Source organism: Elephas maximus, chromosome X (genome assembly GCF_024166365.1).
Source record: "Elephas maximus indicus isolate mEleMax1 chromosome X, mEleMax1 primary haplotype, whole genome shotgun sequence".
Lineage (NCBI taxonomy): Eukaryota > Metazoa > Chordata > Mammalia > Proboscidea > Elephantidae > Elephas > Elephas maximus.
The window spans coordinates 26,591,451-26,617,467 of record NC_064846.1 but is presented as its reverse complement, the minus strand read 5'-3'; the positions used below and the strand labels follow the sequence as shown (position 1 = coordinate 26,617,467).

General features: G+C 41.2%; 1 protein-coding gene across 2 annotated transcripts in view; it reads right to left on the bottom strand.

Moving 5' to 3' along the window:
* ZDHHC9 (zinc finger DHHC-type palmitoyltransferase 9) overlaps positions 1 to 26,017 on the bottom strand; it is a 35,830-nt gene that overhangs the window by 2,395 nt on the left and 7,418 nt on the right. For both annotated transcript variants that reach the window (XM_049872366.1, XM_049872367.1), the window contains 7 exons: positions 20,420 to 20,580; positions 12,625 to 12,783; positions 5,709 to 5,846; positions 4,524 to 4,569; positions 3,671 to 3,776; positions 2,760 to 2,863; positions 2,267 to 2,363 (listed from right to left, as the gene is read on the bottom strand). In XM_049872366.1, the coding sequence (XP_049728323.1) occupies positions 2,267 to 2,363; positions 2,760 to 2,863; positions 3,671 to 3,776; positions 4,524 to 4,569; positions 5,709 to 5,846; positions 12,625 to 12,783; positions 20,420 to 20,580 (811 nt within the window). The remainder of the gene's footprint in view (positions 1 to 2,266; positions 2,364 to 2,759; positions 2,864 to 3,670; positions 3,777 to 4,523; positions 4,570 to 5,708; positions 5,847 to 12,624; positions 12,784 to 20,419; positions 20,581 to 26,017) is intronic.

Genomic DNA, 26,017 nt, shown 5'->3' with positions numbered 1-26,017 from the left:
CTGTCACATTTATGGTCAATTGATTTTTTACAAGGATGCCAAGATAATTCAATGGAGAAAGAAAAGTCCTTTCAACAAATGGCTCTGAGACAACTAGATATCCATAAGCAAAAGAATGAATGTAGACCCCATACCTCACACCATATACAAAAATTAACTCAAAATGGATCAAAAACCTAAATTTAAGAGCTAAAACTATAAAACTCTTAAAGAAAACAGAGCCATAAATATTCACGATCTTGGATTAGGCAATGGTTTCTTAGATCTGACATCAAAAGCACAACCAACAAAAGAAAAAACAGATAAACTGAACTTTATTAAAATTAAAAAAAAACTTTGTGATTCAAAGGACACCACCCAGAAAGTGAAAAGGCAACTCACAGAATGGGAGAAAATATTTGCAAATCATATATCCGATAAGGGAACTGTATACAGAATATATATATAAAGAGCTCTCACAACTCAACAATGACAAGACAACCCAATTAAAAAATGGACAAAAGATCTAAATAGGCATTTCTCCAAAGAAGATATACAAATGGTCAATAAGCACATGAAGAGATGCTCAACATCATTGGTCATTAACCCATTGCCATAGAGTCGATTCCGACTCACAGTGACCCTACAGGATAGGGTAGAACTGCCCCATAGGGTTTCCAAGGAGCAGCTGGTGGGTTTGAACTGCCAGCCTTTTAGTTAGCAGCCATAACTCTTAACCACTGTGCCACCAGGGCTCCTCATTAGTCATTAAACAAAACAAAAAAAAAAACCCAAACCCGTCGCCATTGAGTCAATTCCAACTCACAGTGACCCTATAAGACAAAGTAGAACTGCCCCGTAGAGTTTCCAAGGAGCACCTGGTGGATTCAAACTGCTGACCTTTTGATTAGCAGCCATAACACTTAACCACTATGCCACCAGGGTTTCCACTAGTCATTAGGGAAATGCAAATCGAAACTACAATGAGATACTACTTCATACCCACTACAACGACTACAGTTTTAAAAAACAACAACAAAAAAAAGGAAAACAAGCATTGGTGAGGATATAGAGAAACTGGATCCCTCACACACTGCTGGCAGGTGTGTAAAATGATGAAGCCTCTTCTGTGAACAGGCTGGCAGCTCCTCAGAAGGTTAAACAGAGTTCTCCTATGACCCATCCATTCTAATTCCGGGTATACAGCCAAGAGAAATGAAAACATATGTCTACACAAAAACCTGAACACGAATGTTCATAGCAACATTATTCATAATAGCCAAAATGTGGAAACAACTCAAATGTCCATCAACTGATGAATGGATAAATAAAATGTAGTACATATCTATACAGTGAATAATGGGCCATAGAAAGGAAGTACTGATACATGCTACAATATAAATGAACCTTGAAAACATTATGCTAAGTGAAAGAAGCCAGTCCCAAAAGACCACGTATTATATGATCCCATTTATTTGAAATACCCAGAGGAGGTAAATCTATAGAAACAGAAATTAGATTAGTGGTTGCCTAGGGATGGAGGTGCCGGGAGAAGTGGGAGAAAAAGGGGAATGATTACTAATGGGTACAGGGATTTTGGAGGAGTAATGAAAATATTTTAAAATTTGTTGTGATGATCATACAGCTCTGTGGGTATTCTAAAAACCAGTGAGTTGTACATCTGAAATAGATGAACTGCATATTATGTGACTTATATCTCAATACAGCTATTATAAAAAAGAAAATTCAAGTAATAACTTTTTAGGAACATGCCTACTTGATAGAGTGTATCTTAGGCAAGACAGCTGAGATAGTTTCCACAACATCTGCATATTCCAGTGAGGGAGCCCCCTCCTACAAAGGTAAGCACCTCGCTAACTCCAACATTATCCCCGGATCCCACTCTTTGCTCCTATGGCATATTATGCGTTCCTTATCGAGGCACTTTTCACAACACTGAGCAATGGCCTGTTTTCTTGTCTCTTGTCCCCTCCCCTAGACAATGAGCTCCTTGACAGCAGGGACATCATTTGCCTTGCTCACTGTTGTCTCCCTAGCACCCAGCACAGTGGCTGGCACAGAGTAGCTGCTCAATATATGTTGAATAAATGAATAAATCTTCATCTGCCTCAAGGGCACAAGGTTCTGAAGACAATGTCAGGGCAGAAGCAGAGACAAGGAAGCTGGGGTGATGAGGATACAAAAGTGCCTAATTATGTTTCTAAGTTGTAAATTTAGCCTACACCCTGTCTATTACTGAGTCAGTCTGGAAGTCAGGAACACTCACCGGGCTCTGTGGCAAGAGGCTGCTACTGGTCTCTTGAGTACTGGGAGGTCGACTTCCACTTTCCTCCAGTGGCAAAATACCCCTTCGATCCAGCACACTGAAGGGTCAGAAGATGGGAGAGTTAACAATGCACTTTGCATTCACCCCTCCACCCGCCCACTCCACTGAACCCTGTTGTGTAGACTGGAAACATAAGCCTGTCCTCCGGTAGGATAACCTGATCCTAGCAGCTGCCTCCTACCTTCCGGTCACTACTTTTCCCACAGAGCAGGGAACAAACAAATGAAACAAGAATGCAAGATCCATCCCTCCAAAACAAACTAGCTTATGGCCTATGGTCTGTGCCATGTAAATATGGCACCAAGGGACAATCCCTGGGAAGACCCATTTGACACTAACAGGTCACATTTAGAAGAATGCATCACACCAGGTAATAGGGTCCAGTCGAGTTACTCATCCCAAAAGCCCCAAGACCTCCTAGTCCCCCGAGTACCTGGGGGGCAAGGGGCCACACAGCACTTCACAGCAGTTCTTCACGATGTTGCCATGGCTGTAGGGATTCTGGACACGATTCTTCCCTGTCCATGAACCTTTGATCTGCAGGATAAAATCCAAGACTTACAATAAAATCATGTCAAAGAAATACAATACAGAGACATAGAAAAATGTTCACAAATAGAATGAGTGGAAAAAGCAAGTAACTGAATGATATGTATTATTTTTATTTTAAAATTATATAATATATACATAAACAAACACTGAGAACAAGTCTAAAAAAAAAAACCCATTGCTCATCAAGTCGATTCCGACTCATAGCGACCCTATAGGACAGAGTAGAACTGCCCCATAGAGTTTCCAAGGAGCGCCTGGTGGATTCAAACTGCCGACCTTTTGGTGAGGAGTTGTAGCTCTTAACCACTACACCACCAGGGTCTCTTCTAGGCAAGTCTAGAAGACTATAAATCCTATCACTAACAATGGTGATCTCTAGGAGGTGAAGTTACAGGGATAATTTTTGCTCATCCGTTATTTTCTGATTTTCTACAATGAATATGGATTCACTGGTAATTGTCAAAATGCAAACATTAATCAGTGCAACTGTCCCTTTCCATTCCAAATCCAGAGGCCCCAGCAAGCGTTTACGGACCTATGAACACCTGAAGACCTTGTACCCACCCAACTTTTCGATCTCTTTTTCCTAACGCCCTACAAACATTTAGTTCAAAACAAAGCAGTCTGCTTTCTGCTCCACACACATGTATCTGATTCAACAATCCCCCATGTCAGGTTTTTGCTCGCCTCAGCCTTTCAGGCCCTGGAGACTCAGTTCTCTAGCAGGTAACAAGAGAATAGGCTTTTAGGAGAAGAGGAATATGTGGTGAGGAGGAAGAAAAATGGACTCACGTCTTCATTGGTTGTCTGGTTGAGAGCCACAAGGAAAGTGTGAAATCCAGTCAGTCCCACGACAGACCAGAGTGTAAAAAAGCAAATGAGTACTTCTAGAACAGTGAGTGATGTTAAGGAATGTTGAAGGACCCACACCAGGGGACTCAATGCCTTAGCCCACGCTGGTCACACCATTTTTACCTCTTGGAACAAATGTCACAAATGGTCAAGTATCTATATATAACAACAGATGAATTCTAAACTCGCTGGATTTGTCCTTTACGAAAGGTAAAAGATTCCTGTTCTCACCAGCATCTCTACCATAGTTAAGTGCTTGTCTATTTATTCATCACTAGTTTGTTGCGGGGAAGTTAAGGAGGGAGCCAAAGCTAAACATTCTTGCCCATCACTGCCAATGCAAAACCCATCAATAAATAAACTTTATAAATAAAAAATTGGTGGAGAAAAACAGAATGTGATTTACAGAAATCTCATCTGAATCTCCTTTTCAGAAATGCAGCTCCTGTACAAAATAAGCCTTTGCTGTAACAGAAAGGTGGGGCTTCCAGAAAGGGACGTAAGAGGTGTACTGAGGCAAAGTACAGCCCACTAGAGGAGGCAGGACTGAGCCTGAGATCAGAAGGACTTGAGAGTAAGGCAATGGAGGAGGGGCTACAGGAAAGGCCTTCCTTTAAGCCATGGCCATCTTCCCCCTTCTGGTTGCTACCACTAAGACTACATTATTTATTTTAGGCTTTGGCACTGCTTGATTTCTGAAAAATTGGATGGTTGGGGAGCTGCAGGGAGAAAGCATGCTGAAGAGTAATTTAAGAGGGCTTCACAGGGACATCCTTCCCAGGGAGGATATGTGCCAGGAGTTTCTTTCAACGTCTCCAGGAAGCCAATTTTCAAAGATTCTGTGAGATTGAGAAGAGGAGCAGAGAGAAAGGTTAGTGACTTTAGTAAAAAAAAAAAAAAAAGCACACTACCCTAATGCCTGCTCACTTACTTCCCTCCTTAACACTTGTTAAACATTAGCAGAAGATAAGCTCTCACTCAGGCAAGGGACACTCACCTCCAAGCTGGTCGTCTCAGACTAAAGAGTTCACATTTCCAACAAAGGACCAGGCACTGGACTAGCAAGTCGGGCAGAAGCCAAGCATCGGCCCCCTTCCCTTTTCCCTAGCCCCTAACTATGGACATGTAAACACAAAAACCAAACCAGTCGCCACTGAGTCAATTTTGACTCATGGCAATCCCATGTGTTGCAGAGAACTGCTCCACAGGGTTTTCAAAGGTTGTGACCTTTCAGAAGTAGACCACCAGGCCTTTCTTCCAAGGTATCACCTTGTGGATTTGAAACTCCATCTTTTTAGTTAGTACCCAAGCCCTTAACTATTTGTGCCACCCAGGGACATGTAAGGGGATATAAACAGTTGAGAAAAAAAAAATCCAAGAAAAATCTTCTCTCATCACCAATCTGTGTCTCTCCTTTGTTAAAAATCCAGCTCAAAACCCATCTCTTCCCTGGAAGCTTTCATGATTTAGGCTATTCTTTTAACTGTATATCCCATGCCCTTAGATGGTTGTGTGTGGGTGTGCCTGTGTGCACATGTGTGCACACACACAGTGTGTTTCTCTATCTCCCAAAGTAGATCATGAGCTACTGAAAGGTGTTTCGCTGGTATAACCCCCTTCTACCACCTCACGGCAGGTCTTGTAAGGCAGAAAAATAGAGGATGCATATAGCCAAAATACATCCCCGACCTTTGGAATCAGCTCAGAAATGCCCAGTACACTAGATCAGTGATTATGACCCTAGTCCCCAGCACAGGGCCTGAGAGAAGGCCAACACACTCAGTAAATGCTTACTGATGTGAGCTGAGGTTTGGAGTCCCACTCAAGGGCAGGTGGTAGTGCTCATTCTAATTTGTCCTAAAGGGCATTCATAATGGTAAAGTCCCATCAGGAAACCCAACCAATCCCCTAGGCCATCCTCAAGTCCTCTTCCACCCCCATCCTCACTCCAATAGCAGACACTGCCCTGCATACTCACTGAGGGCCACATAGACGATGTTGAAGGCGAAGACATAGATTGTGAGGAGGGAGAGAGAAAGGATGAAGAGGTAGAAGTAGCGGTAGTTCCTCTTTCCAACACAATTCCCCACCCAGGGACAGTGATGGTCGAAGCGCTCTGTGGAAGAAATAGAGTCCAGCTTCAAAGCCTCCAGAACAAATAGCAACCCCACCATGCATATAATACCTAATTCAAATACCCTCAGGATCACTGCCTATTTCAATTATAAAAAGTGCTGGTTTCATAGATATGTGAGACGGTGGCGAGATGAAAGGGCAGAAAGGGACAGGAGCTGCTTGAATGGACATGGGAAATCCAGGGTGGGAAGGAGGAGTGTGCTGTCACATTATGGGGAGAGCCACTAGGGTCACATAGCAATGTGTGTATAAATTTTTGTATGAGAAACTAACTTGAACTGTAAACTCTCACTTAAAGCACGATAAAAAAAAAAGCGCTGGTTTCTATTGTTTATTTTTTCAAAATGTTTTCATATTCACCTTGTTTGATTACTGCAATCACTCAGAAAGTTGGGCAAAAGATGATATTCTTTTTTTTATTGTACTTTAGATGAAGGTTTACAGAACAAACTAGCTTCTCATTAACAGTACACACGTTGTTCTATGACATTGGTTAACAACTCCATGACATGTCTATACTCTCCCTTCTCCACCATGGGTTATGGGTTCCCTATTACCAGCTTCCTGTCCCCTCCTGCCTTCTAGTCTTTGCCCCTGGACTGGTGTGCCCATTTAGTCTCATTTTGTTTTATGAGCCTGTCTAATCTTTGGCTGAGGAGTGAACCTCAGGAGTGACTTCGTTACTGGATTAAAAGGGTGTCCAGGGACCATACTCTTAGGGTTTCTCCAGTCTCTGTCAGGCCAGTAAGTCTGGTATTTTTTTACGAGTTAGAATTTTGTTCTACATTTTTCTCCAGCTCTGTCCAGGACCCACTATTGTGATCCCCGTCAGAGCAGTCAGTGGTGGAAGCGGGGCACCATCTAGTTGTGCTGGACTCAGTCTGGTGGAGACTGTGGTAGTTGCGGTCCACTAGTCCTTTGGACTAATCTTTTCCTTGTGTCTTTAGTTTTCTTCATTCTCCCTTGATCCCAAAGGGGTAAGACCAGTGGAGTATCTTAGATGGCCACTCACAGGCTTTTGAGACCCCAGATGCTACTCACCAAAGCAGAATGTAGAGCATTTTCTTTATAAACTGTACTAAGCTAGAATTTCCCCGAGACCATGGTCCCCACAGCCCTCAGCCCAGCAATTCAGTCCCTCAGAGAGTTTGGATTTGTCTATGGAGCTTCCATGACCTTGTCGTGTACAAGTTGTGCTGGCTTCCCCAGTATTGTGCACTGTCTTACCCTTCACCAAAGTAACCACTTATCTACTGCCTATTTAGTGTTTTTCCATTCCCACCTCTCCCCTCCCTCATAACTATCAAAGATCGTTTCTTTTTGTGTGTAAACCTAAAAGGTGATTTTCTTGTCCCCATTTTACAGATGAGGAAACTAAGGTACTGAATGGCTAAGTTAGTGGCAGAGCCAACGCTTTTCCAAATAAAATTCTTAATAGGTGTGCGTACTAAGTTCAGGAAAAATAAATAGGTGGTAATAGCAAGGGAAATTTGAAAAACGAGTAGTGGGATTTTTCTTGAACTCCAGTTACTAAAAGTAGTATAACCCACCACCCCAGTGCTGTCGAAAATAGTATAAAACTACAATAATTAAAATGGTGTGGTGTAGTTCAATGGAATGGAAAGAGCTCAGAAACACACTCTTGAATATATAAGAATTTACTGTCCACTAGGCAGCATTACAAAAATCAGTGGTAAAAGGAATTATTATTCCATAAATAATTCTGGGACAACTGGCTATTTGGGGGCGGAGGGGAGAAGGTTAGATCCTTTTTCCACACTATCAAAATAAATTCCAGGTGAATTAAAAAGTTAAATATAAAAGCAAGGTGAAACCATAAAACAACTATAAAGAATAAATGTACATTTACCCTTTATATGAAGAAGGACTTTCCAAGCATAAAAGTAATGAAAGAAAACACAGATACCAAATAAAAAATAGATTTGACTCCATAAATTAAAAAAAAAATTATCAATGGTAAAAATACTATAAAAATTAAAAAGCAAAAAGAAAATGGGAATATGTGCAAATATTGTACCTTGTTAAATGAAAAGTCCTTAGAAATCAATAAGAAAAAACAAATACTCCTTCAAGAAAATAGTCAAAGGGCAAAAACAATAAATACCATATAAACATATATTGAAAGACTTTACAGATTCATAAATAACTCAGTGCAATGCCAGTATAATAGTGAGAAACTGTGTTTTGTTCATCTGTTTTGTTTTTTTGCCTATCAAAATAAGAATACAAAAAACATCCAGTGCTAGTGAGACTAGGATAAAAATGGACATTCTCATATACTGCTTGTGGGAGTATAAACTGAGAAAACCTTTCTGGAAAGCAATTTGGCAATATGTATCAAGAGTCTTAATAATGCTCATACCTTTTTGACAATAAATGTATTTCAGTAATTTATCACAAGGAAACAGAGATGTACCCAGAAATTTAAGTTCAATAACTTCAATTGCAGAGTTATAATAATGAATAAAATGGAATAGTGGATAATGTCTAATGATAAGCGATTGCCTAAATAAGTCTATAACCGCATGATGGATTATGCAGTCATTAAAGTAAAATATTCAAAAACATTAGAGACACAGAAAATGCTCATGATATAAAGTTAATTGAGAAAAAGCAGGATTAAAAGTTCTATCATGTATGATTCAATTTAACAAACAAAAGGGAGACTGGGAGGCAACACAGCAAAATGGATAGTGAGTTTAAGTTTTACTTATATTTTCTGTACTTTCCATATTTTCTACAATGAACATGTATTATTTTAATGAATGCAAATAAACAAAGAATAAAATATATCATTTTTACAGAAAAATGAGCTGTGTACTGATCAAAAAATAAGGCTATAAGAATGGTATGTCTCCTCAGGCCCATAAAACGAAATGAGACTAAAGGGGCACACCAGCCCAGGGGCAAGGACTAGAAGGCAGGAGGGGACAAAAAAGCTGGTAACGGGGAACCCAGGGTTGAGAAGGGAGAGTGTTGACATGTCGTGGGGTAGTTAACCAGTGTCATAAAACAATATGTGTACTAACTGTAAACCTTCATCTGAAGTACAATAAATAAAAATTAAAAAAAAAAAGGAATTGAAGAATGGTACGTCTCCTGGTTAGAGGGTCCCAATATACCTTTTCAGAAAAGGGAAGGAAGCTGTAAAGAGGAATGACATGCCCAAGAGGTTAGGGCAATGTCTGGATCAAGAATTATACATATTGCCTCATTTTAAGCCAACCTGCCATATGAAAACACTACAAAATACAGATTTGTATAGATACATATTTTTACAGGTTTTTAAATCACATTTTCCTTATAATACAAGTAATACACACTCATCATAGAAAACGTGAAAGAAATAAAAAGAAAAATGAAAGAAACACTATTACTCATAATTCCATACCTATAGATAACTAATTACAAGCATTCTGGTGCATTTTCTTGAAGATTTCTTTATACATACTTAGAATTTTTTAAAACAAGTAACTGAGATCACACTGCAAGGGTAGCCTACCTCCTGTTTTATTTCACTTAGCTTTCTGGTATGAGCTTTTCCCATAAAATTGTATTATATGAATATCCCACTATTTGACCACTCATCTATTGGTGGACATTGGCTTCTTTCCAATTTTTCACTCTTATAACAATCTTGAGGTAAATGATTCCATACCTAAATCTTTTACCACATCACTGATTATTTTCTTGGGATAGATCCCTAGAAAAGGAATCACTGGCATTAAAGGGTATCCATGTTTTAAGGTTTTTGATGAATCTTACTAGGTTGCTGTCCAAAAACATTCTTCCAATTTACACTCCTACCAGTGTAACACTAGGCATTATCACTTTTTCCTTGCTAAGTTTCTAAGTTACAAAAAAGGCATCCTGTCCTTTAATAGGTGACTGGATAAACAAAGTATGGTACATCCATGCAATGGAGTATTATGCAGTGATAAAAAGAAATGAGTTATGAAGCCACAAAAAGACATAGAGGAACCTTAAATGCATATTGCTAAGTGCAAGAAACCAGTCTGAACAAGCTACATACTGTATGATTCCCACTACATGACATTCTGGAAAAGGTAAAACTATACAGACAGTGAAGAGATCAGTGGTTGCCACAGGGTCAGGGGTAGGGGTGAGGGATAAATAGGTGGAGCACAGGGCATTTTTAGGGAAGTGAAACTCTTCTGCATGATACTATAATGCTGGATACATGACATTACGCATTTGTCAAAACCCATGGAACTGTATAACACAAACAGTGAACCGTAATGTAAACGATGGACTTTAGTTAATAGTAATATATCAATATCAGTTCAATTATAACAAATGAATCACAGGAATGCAAGATGTTAATAGGTGTGGTGCAATGAATCACTTTTATTTGACCTTTCTAGTCATGGTCTTGTAACTCCCATTAAATGACTGGTTGGGACTATGCAAATGAGGTGTGTGGAACCCTTGCAGGGATTGGACAGTCTGTTAATGCAAATAAGATGCATGGAACCCTTGTAGGGGATTGGACAGTTCATGGTCTTGTTGGGGTGAGGGGACACGCCTTGGAACTGATAAGGAGCTTGCTATATATATAACCATCTTCCCTGACAGAGCTTTTAGAGAGAAACAGAGAGAGAAGGAACTTTAACACTGAAGACAGCAAGAGATGGCACGGCAGGAACAAGAGTGATAGCAGCACAAGACGGCAGAAACCAAGCGACCAGCGCGAGAAGGCTGCGGTGGGGTTCACTGACCCACAGAGCTAAGGGCTGTAACACTTGCCCAAGCAGGACTCAGTGGCTTCAAGACTCCAAGCAGGGCCCGGGGGCAGCAGCCAAGATGAAGCTATCCTGATGGAATGAAGAACCACATCCTGAATTGTTCCTGTTACTTCCGAGTTGATCCTGGTCCTGAGTTGTAACCTGTTACTTCCCTAAGAAACCCCATAATGATAGGTACGGTTCATGAGTTCTGTGAGATGTTGCAGTGAATTACCGAACCCAAAGACGGGCAGAAGAGTACTGAGGCAAGGGTGAGTAGTTGGTATTAGAGATGACGGAGTGGTACAGCAGTTTGGAGAAGTTGGACATCTTTTACCTCTGCCTCATAGGAACTAGTTTTGTGCTGATTTTTACAAATTATTCATTTAATAGGAGAAATACGAGCCCTGGTGGCATGAATGTTAAGCGCTCAGCTGCTAACCAAAAGGTTGGCAGTTCCAACCCACCCAGTGGCTCTGAGAGAGAAAGACCTAGTGATCTGCTGTAAAGATTACAGCCTAGAAAACCCTATGGGCCAGTTCTACTCTGTTATATGGAGTCACCATGAGTTGAAAATGTCTCGACAGGACCTAACAGTAATAGGAGAACTAATGTGCGAGAGGGAGAGGGGTATATTGGAGCTCTCTGTACTTTTTCTGCACCATTTTTCTGTAAACCTACAACCGCTCTAAAAAATAAAGTTTATTACAAAAGAAGGAATCCTGTTTTAATTTTTATTCCTTTGATTATCAGAAGAGATAAATATGTATTTATCTCTAACTAGCCAATTGTATTTTCCTGTTCGATGAACTGTCCTTATTTCTATTGGAGTGGTAATGCTTTTAAAAAAGCCATGTGTATGAATTCTTTATATTTAAGAATATTAACAAGGAGAGGAAATTTTTTATGAAAACCTTCACATCGGATCTCCTTAAAATACCAAGTTTTCTGGTTCATTTAAAATGGGTTTCAATTTATAAAAATCCTATCTACAAATAGCTTTTTACCATATGAAGTAAGCTGGATTTTCCCAACCCTTGCCTATAGACTTGGGTAGTAAGAAGAAAGCAACGTGCTCAGACATGCTATATGGCGTATATAAGGAATGTTATACATATGCCAGTTGACAGTATAAGGAATTTCATACATATGCCTACTAATACCCCAAAACCAAACCAAACCCATTGCTGTCGAGTCGATTGCAACGCATAGCAACCCTCTAGGACAGAGTAGAACTGCTCCATACGGTTTCCAAGGAGCGCCTGGTGGATTTGAACTGCTGACCTTTTGGTTAGCAGCCGTAGCTCTTAACCACTGCACCACCATGCCTACTAACAGGCATGTTTATTGCCTGTTTCTGATCTTTCCCAGGGTTTAGCACACAGTAGGCAGTGAATACAACTAAGTCACATATATGCAGATGGAAGTACAGAACACGTATACTCTCCTTCCTTAGAGCAGTGGCACAGGTAGAATAAATGAGTTTTAGAATCAGACCTGGGCCAGCTCCTTCTCATCCTAATTACATGGATCAACACAAAGTTTCTTCACCTACTTCTTCATCTGTAAAATGGGGACAATACCTAGCTCGTGGGGTAGTTATGAGTCTTAAATAAGGCAAAGGGAAAGCACTTAGTACAGGGCCTAGTATGTAGCAGAAACTTAGTAAACGCTAGCAACTTTCTTCTTCTAGAGAGTACTACTTCTTACATAGATAGCCCTTCCTTCCCCGACACTGCCCTCCAGTGGACTAGGTTCTCCTCCCCTATGCAAGGTGGGCCCCAGTTGAAACAGATGCAGCAGAAGAAAATCTAGATTTCTAAAACAGGCCGATTAAAGAAGTTTATTTTCCCATTTACCAAAGAACTTTTCATTTTAGACTAAAGGATGTTTAAATGAAGATTTGATCTACACAATTGATTGACAGTTGTTCTGGAGCTTGTTTCTTACGTAAAGTGAGTTATAATCTATCTTCCCCTTAGTTTTACTCACCCACACAGTTGTCACAGATGCTGCAATGGGAGGCCCGGGGAGGCCGGAAGATCTTGCATGTATAACAGTACTTCAGTTTCACAATCTGGTTATTTATCTGGAAATTCTTGATACGAGGTGGTGGTCGCTGACCCTGGGGTACCGCACCATTGGTAGCTTCTGTAAATCAGTAAAGACAGTTAACATCACAGCTGTCCATTATTTGAGCTCAAATGTCTCATCACCTCTCCAAAAGGAATAGGGTAATCAAAGGTTCCCTGGACCCACTGTCTTCTTCAGACTAGCATTTCCAGACAACATTCCGTATCACAGTGTATCCCCCCAAATTCCACTGAATGCCATGCAATTCTTTTGCATACATGTGAAAAAGTGTTCCTTCAAGATTTTTTGTCTGATTACAAAAAGAAACATTCATAAAACAAGAAACAGAAATGGCCACAATACATTATGGAACAAAAACGTCCAACTTCACTAATAACGAAAGATATAAAAATGAAAACACAAAGATACCACAGCTACCTATGATATTAACAAATACATAAAAGAATAAAAATACCCAGTATTGGCAAGGGTTTGGGGGAAAGGTCATTCTCATACATTACTAAGAGCAATATGGAAGCAGCTACCAAAATATTAAATGTGTATATTCTTTGACCTTCTAGGAACTTACCAAAATTACAAACAAATGTACAAAAGATGTTTGTTTCTACAAGGATACTTGTCACAGGATCACTTTTAATAGTGAAAAGCTGAAAATAACCTTGATAATTAGTTAAAGAAGGTTAAGTTAGCTAACTTAGTTGTTAGTTAATGTGAGGTACTACTACTAAATTACGATACATAGACTGAAATATTATATAGCCATTTAAAATGATGCAGATGAATGGTGACAGGAAAATAGTCACAATATATTGCAAAATGAAGATGCAAGCTAAAAACAAATGTATAAAAGTCCACTAATTTGCAAAAATAAAATATATGCATAGAAAAAACAATGATAAAACTTATAATTAGAAAAAATTCTTTAAAAATTAAAGTAATACATGCTTATTGCAAAAGATTTGGAGGAAAAAAACAGAAAATATACTGAAGAAAAATAAAAATCACTGATAGTCTCTCAACTCAGAGACAGTCATACATTTTAGTATATTTCTTTCTAAATTGTATTTAACACTTTGAGGACTATGGTGCACCTAAGCCAAACCATGGTGTTTTCAATCGCCTGATATGCACTTGAAAGCTGGGCAATGAATAAGGAAGACCGAAGAAGAACGAATGCCTTTGAATTGTGGTGTTGGTGAAGAATATTGAAAATACCAAGGACTGCCAGAAGAACGAACAAATGTCTTGAACACGTACAGCCAGACTGCTTCTTAGAAGCAAGGATGGCGAGACTTCATCTCACATACTTTGAACATGTTATCAGGAGGGACTAGACCCTGGAGAAGGACATCATGCTTGTTAAAGTAGAGGGTCATTGAAAAAGAGGAAGATCCTCAGCGAGATGGATTGACACAGTGGCTACAACAATGGGCTCAAACACAGCAACGATTGTGAGGATGGCGCTGGACAGGGGAGTGTTTTGTTCTGTCGTACAGAGGGTGGCTATGAGTTGGAACTGACTCAATGGCACCTAACAACAACAAAATTTAACAGATAACCATTCATGATTTTTTGAAACTTGAGATCATATTAAAAACACAATTTTGTACTCGGTATTTCTCACTGAACATTATACTGTGAACGTTTTCCCATGGTCGTTCATTTATTTTTAAAACATCCTTAGTGGCACTATAATACTCCATCCTGTGGACGCACTGTGATTTCCTTAACCATTCCATATTGTTGGGCATTTAAGCTGCCTCTAGTTTTTTACTGTTTAAATGATGCTGCATGTAAAAACTTAAAACATTACACTCAACAACAAAAAGACAAACAATCCAATTAAAAAATGGGCAAAGGACATGAACAGACACTTCACAAAAGAAGACATTTAGGCAGCTAACAAACATATGAAAAGATGCTCACAATCATTAGCCATTGTTGTTATGTTGTTAGGTGCTATCAAGTCAGTTCCGACTCATAGTGACCCCATGTAAAACAGAACGAAACGCTGCCATTCCTGCACCATCCTCATAATTGTTGCTATGCCAGAGCCCATCTTTGCAGCCACTGTGTCAATGCATCTCATTGAGGATCTTCCTCTTTTTTAATGACCCTCGACTTTACCAAGCATGATGTCCTTCTCCAGGGACTGACCCCTCCTGATAACATGTCCAAAGTATGTGAGACAAAGTCTCACCATCCTCACTTCAAAGGAGCATTCTGGCTGTACTTCTTCTGAGACAGATTTGTTCTTCTTCTGGCTAAAGCCAAACCTCTTGCTGTTGAGTCGATTCCAACTCATAGCAGTCATGGTATATTCAATATTCTTTGCCAAGACCATAATTCAAAGGCATTAATTTTTCTTCAGTCTTCTTCATTCACTGTCCAGTATATGAGGTGATAGAAAGTACCATGGCTTAGGTCAGGTGCAACTTAGTTCTCAAAGTGATATCTTTGCTTTTTAATGCTTAAAAGAGATATTTTGCAGCAGATTTGCCCAATGCAATATGTCGTTTGATCCCTTGACTGCTGCTTCCATGGGCACTGATTGTGGATCCAGGTAAAATGAAATCCTTGACAACTTCAACCTTTTCTCTGTTTATCATGATGTTGCTTATTGGTCCAGTTGTAAGGATTTTTGTTTTCTTTATGTTGAGGTGTAATCTATACTGAAGGCTGTAGGCTTTGATCTTCATCAGTAAGTACTTCAAGTCCTCTTCGCTTTCAGCAGTCAAGGTTGTGTCATCTGCATATTGAAGGTTGTTAATGAGTCTTCCTTCAATCCTGATGCCGCGTTCTTCCTGATATTGCCCAGCTTCTTGGATTATTTGCTCAGCACACAGACTGAATAAGTATGGTGAAAGGATACAGCCCTGATGCACACCTTTCCTGACTTGAAACCATGCAGTATCCCCTTGTTCTGTTCGAATGACTGCTTCTTGGACAATGTACAGGTTCCTCATGAGCACGATTAAGTGTTCTGGAATTGTCATTCTTCCCAATGTTAGCCATAATTTGTTATGATCCATACAGTCGAATGCCTTTATATAGTCAATAAAACACAGGTAAACATCTTTCTGGTTATCAAAACTACAATGAGATACCATCTCACCCCAGCAAGAAAGGTGCTGATCAAAACAACAGAAAACAACAATTGCTGGCAAGGTTGTGGGGAGATTGAAACTCTTACACACTGCTGATAGGAATGCAAAATCGTACAACTACTATGGAAAACGGTATGGTGCTTCCTTAAAAAGCTAGAAATAGAAATACCATACGATCCAGCAATTCCATTCCTAGGAAAACATCCTAGAGAAATAAGAGCTGTGACATGAATAGACATGCACACCCATGTTCACTGCAGCATTATTCACCATAGCAAAAAGATGGAAACAACCTAAATGCCCAGCAACAGATGAATAGATAAACAAACTGCAGTACATACACACAATGGAATACTACAGAACAATAAAGAATAATGGTGAATCCTCAAAACATCTCACAGCAAGGATGAATCTGGAGGACATTATACTGAGTAAAATAAGTCAATCACAAAACGACAAATATTTTATGAGACCACTATTATAAAAAGTCAAGAAAAGGTTTACAACATAGAAAGAAATATTCTTTGATAGCTACCAGGGATGGAAGTGGGAGGGAGGGGAAATCACTTACTAGATAATAGACATGTGTTAATTCTGGTGAAGGGAAAGGCAATATGCAATATACAGTAAGTCAGCACAACATGACCACAGCAGGGGGAAGACACTGAGAGGTACGCAAGTCTAAAAAGCAACTACAGTAAATACTATAACAGACAATCCTACAAGGTGTGGGAGGATGTATGGGAGTACATCCACGTGCATATATAGATTTGGCTATGGATATTTCTACATACATATTTGTACGTGCTGCATGTATATTCATATATATATATAATAGACCACACAGGGGGCACAGTCATGGAAACTTCCTAGACATAGCCAAACACCTCTGGGGACTGAGCTACTGGGCTTGAAGGCTAAGGACCATAATCTTGGGAAACATCTAGCTCAATTGGCATAACATAGTTCATAAAGACAATGTTCTACATCCTGCTTTGGCGAATAGCATCTGGGGTCTTAAACGCTTGTGAGGAGCCATCTAAGATACAACTGTTGGTCTCTTTCCATCTGGAGCAAAGGAGAGTCAAGAAAACCAAACAGTCAAGAAATCAATTAGTCCAAAGGACTAAAGGACCACAGAAACCACAGCCTCCACTAACCTGAGACCAGAAGAACCAGATGGTGCCTGGCTACCATTACTAACCGCTCTGACTGTGATCATAATAGAAGGTCCTGGTTAGAGTGGGAAAAAAATGTAGAACAAAACTGAAATTCATAAAAAAGATCAGACTTACTGGTCCAATAGAGACTGGAGGAATCCCTGAGACTATGGCCCTTAGATACCCTTCTAATTTGGAACTGAAGTCACTCCTGAAGGTAACCTTTCACCCAAATGATAGACAGCCCTATGAAATAAACAATAATACCCGTGAGGAAAGCGCTCCTTAGGACAATCATCTATATGACAACAGAAGGACAACATCTGCCCAAAAGCAAATATGAGAAGGCAGGAAAACAGGATGAATGGAAATGGGGAACTCAAGATGGTAATGGGGAGAGTGTTGACACATTGCAGGGATTGCAACCAGTGCCACGGAACAGCTTGTATATATATAAATTATAAATTACTGAATGGAAAACTAATTTGCTGTGTAAACCTTCACCTAAAGCACAATAAAATGTTAAAAAAAAAACCCATTACAGATAAAGTTGAAATTCCTTTTGATCACCAACCATCCCAACCCCATCCCCTCCTTCCTTCTCCAAAAATAGATTCATGTGTTAAAATTAATTTCTAAAACAGAAGGAGGAAAAAAAGCCTGTTGAAGTCTGAGCAGTAATATATGAAGTTGCTGGCATTAAAATAGCCATGCCCTTATTAAAAAGAAAGACAAAATGATGCAATAAAAATCCTTCTACAGTAATTTATGTAAATCTCTGATTATTTCCTTTAGGCTAAGTCCTTAAAGAAGTAGAATTATTGGGTCAAAGGATATGAACCCTCAAAGCCCAAATGACTTATTGCCAAATTGCTTCCCCAACAGATTGTAGCAATTTGCAGGCACGCCCCTCTGCAGCAGATGAGAGTGCCTGTCTCGCTGCATCCTCACTGTGCAGTATATTTCTAAAAACAGAATTTTTTTGATTCGCTTTGATTTTAAAAATATCTGCCATATGGAACATTTTTCCTTTTTTTGAGGAGGGGGGTGGATGCTGTGAAATCAAACAATAACAGTGTGCCACACATCTGAAAAGGATGGCGACAGCTATTCATGAGAGGTGATGGAAGTACAAGCATGCCACCTTAAGATTCCTTTGCATATGCTTCAAATAAGGACACCTGGGAAAGAGTTCATGGTTCACCCTCCCCCGCCCCAGGAGCTATGAGGCAAGGAAATCATGTGTCTTCTTCTTTTCCCACCTCCCAGCCCCCATCAGAAACCCTGGTGGCATAGTGGTTAAGTGCTACAGCTAGCTAACCAAGAGGTCAGCAGTTCGAATCCACCAGGTGCTCCTTGGAAACTCTATGGGGCAGTTCTACTCTGTCCTATAGGGTCACTATGAGTCGGAATCGACTCGATGGCAATGGGTTTATGGGTCAGCCCCCATCGACAACAGACCCAGTACAGGCTGAATACAAGTTGATAAAAACTTGCTAAGATAAACATAGGTATGAACTCCAGAAACGTGTAAATGCAGAGGTCACAACAGAATTACGAGAGTCTGGGTCCCCAGTTCAGTGATCTGGCCCAAAGAGCGAAGCTTGTCGGCAACCTACCGGGGGATGCAGGAAACTCATCAAAGCACGAGCTTGGCCCTCAGTTTCTCTATACATGACTGGGAAGGTGACTATAAAAGAATAATCCAGGTGGAGAAAAAGTAGCAATCACAACTCTCCCTCACTATCAGGTCTCCCCAGAACTCCAGCTGTGCCAACACATCTAGCCTCTGCTTTCTTCCCATTAGTCCCACCCTCACCCCACCCCTAAAGAGTTCTAGTTCAGACGTGCACAAGCCAATTTTCCCTCTGCTCAATTAACCAAACAAACCCACTGCCGTCCACTTGATTCCAACTCATAGTGCCCCTGCAGGACAGAGTAGAGCTGTCCCATAGGGTTTCCAAGGCTGTCATCTTTACAGAAGCAGACTGCCTCATCTTTCTCTTACGGAGCAGTTGGTGGGTTCAAACTGCCAACCTTTCAGTTAACAGTGAGCACTTTGACCACTGCACCACCAGGGCTCGCTTGCTCAACTAAGAGAGGCTAGAATTTTTTTTCATATCATTATTTTTTTAATAGGTTTATAGAAAAAGAACTCCAACATATCCCCTCCCACCTGTCCACTGTTTGTCCTATGAACATCTTGTATTCCTGTGGTACATTTGTTCCAACTGATGAACCCATTGACACTGATGCATTGTTATTAACTCCATAGTTTACATTAGGGTTCACTCTTTGTGTTGTACAGTCACCTGGGTTGTTGACAAATGACTGATGTCATCTATCCACAATTACAATGTCATACAGAACAGTTTCGCTGCCCTAAAAATGCCCTGTGCTCCACCTGTTCAGCCCTCCCCCCTCCCTCTGAACCCCTGGCTAGAATTTCTCAAAAAGAAATCCACTAAGAAGCTAGGGGGAAAACACAGCCAAAATAAACAAAAGAAATACAAAGCATAGAAGCCTTCAAAGTACCGTCAAAGAACTAAAGGCCAGCCACAGATTGATTCCTTGGCAGAACTTCTTAGTCTTACAAGTCCCGGGTCCCTTTCTTTAATTCCATCTGGCTCGGATGCTGAGCCAAGCTACTTGGGTACCTAACTTGAGAACAATTTAGGTAGACACTGGTGTTGGATCTGGTGGACTCAGAGTCCCTTTTAGTATTGGCATCATAACCTTCTCTTCCAGTGTTAGCTCCCAGAATCCCTCCTTCTTTAGCCCTAGGATGTTCTGCTTTAAGTCCTGAAGAAACCCCGGCTCTGGGTAGTGTAACACCTTATCTATGCCCCAAAGATTCCTACCCTGAGGCGCAAACTGCCCTGTACTGCTCCTATATAATTGCTTCCTTTATTCCTCCTAGAATTCTTGTGGCTCCTGGCATAACAGCTGCTCCCCTTTCACCTTCCGTGTTCCCCTAAAGCAGGAATTCTTGATTGGGGTGGGCCATGAATGAGCTGCAGAAGATCTATGAATTCCTGAAGTTATGCCCCAAATTGTGTGTATAAGCATGCAGACAAGAATATTTTGGGGGGAAGACAGTTGACAGCTTTCATCAAAATCTCAAAGGGGTTGGTGACCCCCCCAAAAATTTTTAAAAATCATCCTGTTAGGAACAATACAGCAGGCTCTTGATAACAAATCCCTCCTGAAATGCAACCCACCGCAGAGAAGAATGAAGTACATGACTTTAGAATCTTGCTACACCTACCTTACCCAATTCACAGCATGGTTATGATCTCAGATTCAGGATCTCAGAGGGAAAGGCTAGAAGTGATTGTTAATCTGTAACTACTATTCTGAATTCCTTCCCTTACTGATCAAGGCCACCCACAACACGGCAGCTTGCCAGCTGTTTGAGAAACTCACCTATCTCCATCTCTATGAATGCTGCTTCATCTGGCAGGGCCCGAGGAATCACGCCAGGGTCACTAAAGCTGGTCCTCAACAATGTAGCCATGGAGAAAAGGAAAAGCATGGCAGCAAACACAGGGATGGCAGGAGACAGCTGAACAGCCAGGTAGCGGCACCTAAAGAAAACCAGCAGTTAACATTTAATTATACTTACCCTACATTGATCTCTGAGCCCTGGTAGCACAATGGTTAAATGCTCGGCTGCTAACCAAAAGGTCAGCAATTCAAACCCAACAGCCACCCCATAGGAGAAAGATGTAGCAGTCTGCTCCCATAAAGATTACAGCCTTGGAAACCCTACGGGCCAGTTCTACTCTGTCCTATAGGGTCACTATGAGTTGGAATAGGCTCAGCACCGATGGGTTTGATTTGGGGTTTTGGACATTGATCTCTAATTGTTGCAAGAATGTCAATCTGGTCTCCACAACAAAATCAACAGTGCCTCAAGGGCAGGGGCCATGTTTTATTTCTCATGAATCACTCACAATTCCCAGCATATGTTTCTGCACATAGTAGGAGCTCAACAAATACTTGATTGATTGATGCCACCTATAACATACTGAAGACAGCCTCAAGGGACCTCCCTCACCCCCAAGCCCAGTCCTTCCCATCAGCCTGCTGGGAGCCACATTTCCTCTCTGCCTCGGGGAAGGTTCAGACCTATAAGCGTCACAGGTCAAACTCACTCTGGGTGGGAATGTCTAGGATTTTCCATGTCCACTCATCTGGCATTAGGCCTGAGCTCCATGGGGAGGAAGCAAAGGTGAGGCCCAGTCATGGGCAGGGTCACAGTGCAGCAGGTATCTCAGCATGCTTCAAGGCTAATTTAAAAGCTTTAAGGCTGTGAATTGACTTTGAAACATCCATTCCTCTTCTCCCCTCAATTAACTCAGCAAGTAAGTGACTAGGAGCCCTGGTGGTACAGTGGTTAAGCACTTGGCTGCTAACTGAAAGGTCGGCAGTTCAAACCCACCAGCCACTCAGCAGGAGAAAGATGTGGCAGTCTGCTTCCATAAAGATTACAGCCTTGGAAACCCTTTGGGGCAGTTCTACTCTGACCTTTGGGATGGCTATGAGTCAGAATTGGCTCAACGACAATGGGTTTGGTTTTTTCCTTGTTTAGTAGGTGACTATGAGGCAGTGGTGGTTTGGTGGTAGAATTCTTGCTTTCCATGCAGGAGACTCCAGGTTCAATTCCTAGACAATGCATCTCATGCATGGCCACCACCTGTCTGTTAGTGGTGGCTTGCATGTTACTACAATGCTGAACAGGTTTCAGTAGAGGTTCCAGACTAAGACAGACTAGGAAGAAAGGCCTGGTGATCTACTTCCAAAAATGAAAACTCTATGGATCACAATGGTCTGTTCTACAACCCATCACGGGGATGGCACAGAATCCGGCAGGATTTTATTGCTCACGAGGTCTCTACAAATTGGGGGCTGACTCAACAGTAACTAACAACAACAACGGTAAGTGACTAATGACCATAAGCAAGGAAAAAAAGAAAACTGTATCTCCTTCCCAACATCAGATTCACTCCCACCCTTTCCTCATAATTCACCTGGAAGGCCATTCCTCTTCCTCTTGGTATATCCCAACTCCACTCATCTTTCAGGTCCTGGAGGTATCAGTCCCGCCATCGTCATCACGGCAACTACAACATACTGAGCACTCGCCATATGCCAGGCACTGCACTAAGCTCTCTATATGCATTACCTCATGCATTTCTCACATTAAGTCTATGAGGTACCATCTATTATACCCATCTGATAGTTAAAGAATCTGAGACTTAGAGAGGTCTTGCCTCCTCCAAAAGGCCTATCATAAGTTGTAGACTGCATTAATCTCTCCCTCTCTACCCCCTGTAGCCCTCACTGCCAGAGCCTTGTATTGTTTTCTAGCTGTTCCTCAATGTGTTGAACTCATCTCCCCCAACTGGCCTGTGAGCTTCATAAGAGAAGGAACCTTACCTTATGGGAGCAGGATTGCTTGGGTTTGAATTCTGACTCTACTAGCTCCTAGTGTGTGAGCTTGGGCAAGTTAGCTAACCTCAGTCTCCTTATCTGTAAAATGCAGATAATAATAATACTCCACGGGGTTTTGTGGATTGTGTGTTAGTGTCAATAAAGCACTTAGAACTGAGCTTGACACATAGTAAATGCTAAGTAAATGTAGCTGTTAACATTATTATTGTGATTCTCTAGCTCCCAGAGCCTAATACAAGTGTGGGAACAAAGAAGGTATCAACAAATACTTGTTGATTTGAACTGTGTTTCAAACCAAGTAAATGGGAATATGTGATGACAGTTATCACTGGCCTATTTTTATTCTCCTCCTCCTGCGGCACATTTTCTCCTTCAAAACAGAGATCTTCTCTTGGAGGCTGACTGTAAGTGGATGAACAAGGACCAAAGGGAGAGCAGAGAAAGTAAGCTAAGGAAAAAGGCTTACCTCATCAACATGGAGATTAAGCAAGCTGCTGTGCGTTCAGAGCAAACGGTTAACCCTGGTTTGTATATTCGCTGCAGTTTTAGAACAACCCCCATGGGATCCTACCCCTGCCTCCCTACCACACACACAACTGCATGAGGGGACGCAAGCCAACTGTAATATTAGGCTAAGCAGTTTATTATGAAGAGGAACGCATGTGTTGAAACTGGAAGATGATTCTCGGGGCTGTTTTGTTTGCTTGCTTGCTTGTTTGTTTTTAAACAAAATCCTTGGTCTTAGCTTAGTTTTTTTTTTTTAAGGTTACTTTTTTTAATGAGTTACTTCCTTCTCCTAAAAGCCAAGGGTAGGAGAAAAAATTCCAAGAATTGAAGACTCTGGCTAGCTGAGTTCAGGGTAATTATGGTTCTGGCATATCACTAGCTTGTGGAGTATCCTCTTTTCCATCATTCCACTTCACTGGTACATATAATCAAGAATTGAATTCAGAAATGAATGTGACCTCCACTTATCAGAGACCCAAAGGACACAGGGGAAACATGAGGCTCCACTTCATGAACAAGCCGAATGAAATTACTGCACTAACAGAAAACAGCTATCTTTCTCGTCACTGCCCATCATTAAGCTCACTTTGGAAACAAAGAAGGATTCCAGGCTTCAAACTGCCCTGTGTCTACAGTCTCCAATCAAATGTCTTAGAAAAATCAGAGCTATCTGATTGGCCACGGAAAGGAGTTTAAACTTTTTGGATTAAAGGGAAAAAGGCTGGAGAGAGAGCAGAACAACCACAGAAAACCAAAATTAACGCTGCCCCCGTGCACAGAAGGACCCAAGCTTAACTCAATCCAGTTCCAACACCTGCTTGTAAGGCCACACAAAGGACAACTTAGATTTGAATTACGCGACACCACCAAGGATAAAGGACTCTGTAATCTCCACACAGACTATCTTCTGCACCTGCTAAAACAATCCACTCTGTATGTCAACAAGTGCACAACAGGCCCATTGTCTTGTTCTCCAAAGATGAGGCTGCTGGCAGCCAGTTGTCACTAGTGAGTGGGTGTGGCTGGGAAGGCAGATGTGGGACCAGCAGGCCTTTCTACTCTAAGTAAGAGGGAATTCAGAAAGCCAGCAGCTGAGACTATTGTGAACTACAAGCCAGTGTCTGTCTTTACTACTTATGATCAGAAATGCCTCCCCCAGGTTAGCCTTGTAATTGCAATAAGCTGGGACAGGAATAAGTTATGTGATAATTTGGTGGTCATTGCCAATATTGACCTCAAAAGTCAGCCGCAAAGATCACTAATTTGTCACAGTGAACAACTGGATTTGTCAGCCACAAATGCAGTCAACTGTTTTTCATATCCCTTAGTACTTTCCGTCTGTATCATTTCTTTGAATAATGATATCCATACTCTTCTTGGAGCCCTGGTGACACAGTGGTTAAGAGTTCGGCTGCTAACCAAAAGGTCGGCAGTTCAAATCCACCAGCCACTCTTTGGAAACCGTATGGGGCAGTTCTACTCTATCCTAGAGGGTTGCTATGAATCAGAATGGACTCAATGACAATGGGTTTGGTTTTGGTTTTTTATACATTTCTTGACACAGAGCTCTCCTTTGTTTTCAAAGTACCAAGAAGCTTCCTCCTTCCAGGGGGTTAGATGTTTCTTTTCTCCCTTGTAATTTTACAAATGCAATCATGTTCCCACTAAGTCTTCATTTCTGCCACCTGAAGAGATGTCATCATTTTAAGCCATCCTCTACCAACTTCTTGACTGGCCTCAGGCTGCCGTAGCTGGGCTAGATGACTGGACTCCCACATGTCTCCATGGGCCACATGGTGGTACTGACTAGCTGTAACCAGCAGTGCCAGGCTGGGCTGGTGTGTCACGTCCCATCCCCCATCCCCAGCATGCTAGCTCATGAGAGGGATAACGATAATGACAGAGACTTCAAGTCACGCCAAAAAAAAAAAAAAAAAAAGACTGGCAGCTTGGATTGGTGGTCTATAAAATACTCTGCTTCTAAGTCTCCCTAATAAGCTTTCTTTGTATGTTTTTTTCCTTTGTTCTTTTATTAGTGCTATCAATCAACCAATGAGTATTTATGGGCCTAACAAAAGAACAAGAGAAATCAGAGTTGATTTTGTTGGGGGAAACATAACTAACACATAAAACAGCTAACGAATAAGATGAGGCCAATACGCAAGTGTTTGAACGGTGATTCAGACTCTTAGGACTGACTGTAACTGGTCAGAGAAGAACTCTCTTGGGGATCTGGTGACTGCTTGAAACTGCTCCAGTTATAGCTGTTAAGGATGGCTCTAAAGAAGAGCTACACTAGGAACAGCAGGAAGGCCCAAGGATCAGAGCCCCATGAGAACCTTTGGCCCTACGTGATAGAAACAGCCTTTGATCTAAGTCCTCCGTGATATTATGGCTGTCTGTCCTCTTACATACTACCTACCTCTAGAGCAAAGTAAACATGTAGAATCACCCATACGACTGCTTCAAAGTTCTTCTGATGATACTCACAGTCTGCAGAGAGGAAAAGTTTTCTTGGACACTAGAAACCTAGTTGAGTATCAGCCTCCAAATTGGCTGCTATGTGAAGGTCAGAGGAAAGTGCACAAGCCTGTTTTGATCCGGTGGCAATGGAGCAAAAATGAATCAAACAAGGACATTTTCAATTCTGAGGTGATGATTCATTTTCTCACAGAAGAGATTCAAAATCTCTATCCAGACAAACCTGCTCAGTAGTTGCCAAATTCCAGAGGGTATTATAATATGCTCCTGCTCAGGCACTTAGAACAGTTCCCTGCTGCTCCAAACTCCACGGGCCAGCATTAGAGGCCCTCTATTAACTGGCCTTATCCAATCATTATCATAAGGTTCCTGCCTTCTCATTGTTCCAGTCCAGAAACATCTCACTAATTACCCTGAATGAGCCAGCTTCTTGCTATTGCAAGAGGCATAAGGTGCTTCCTTTGTTCTTAAGCACAATACCAGCTCTGGCATCTCTGAGGAGGAAGATTTAGGAGGCCTCTTTTCTCCCTCAATAAACATCTCAACTGATGTCAGCATGCTGGGGGACATCCCTGTTCT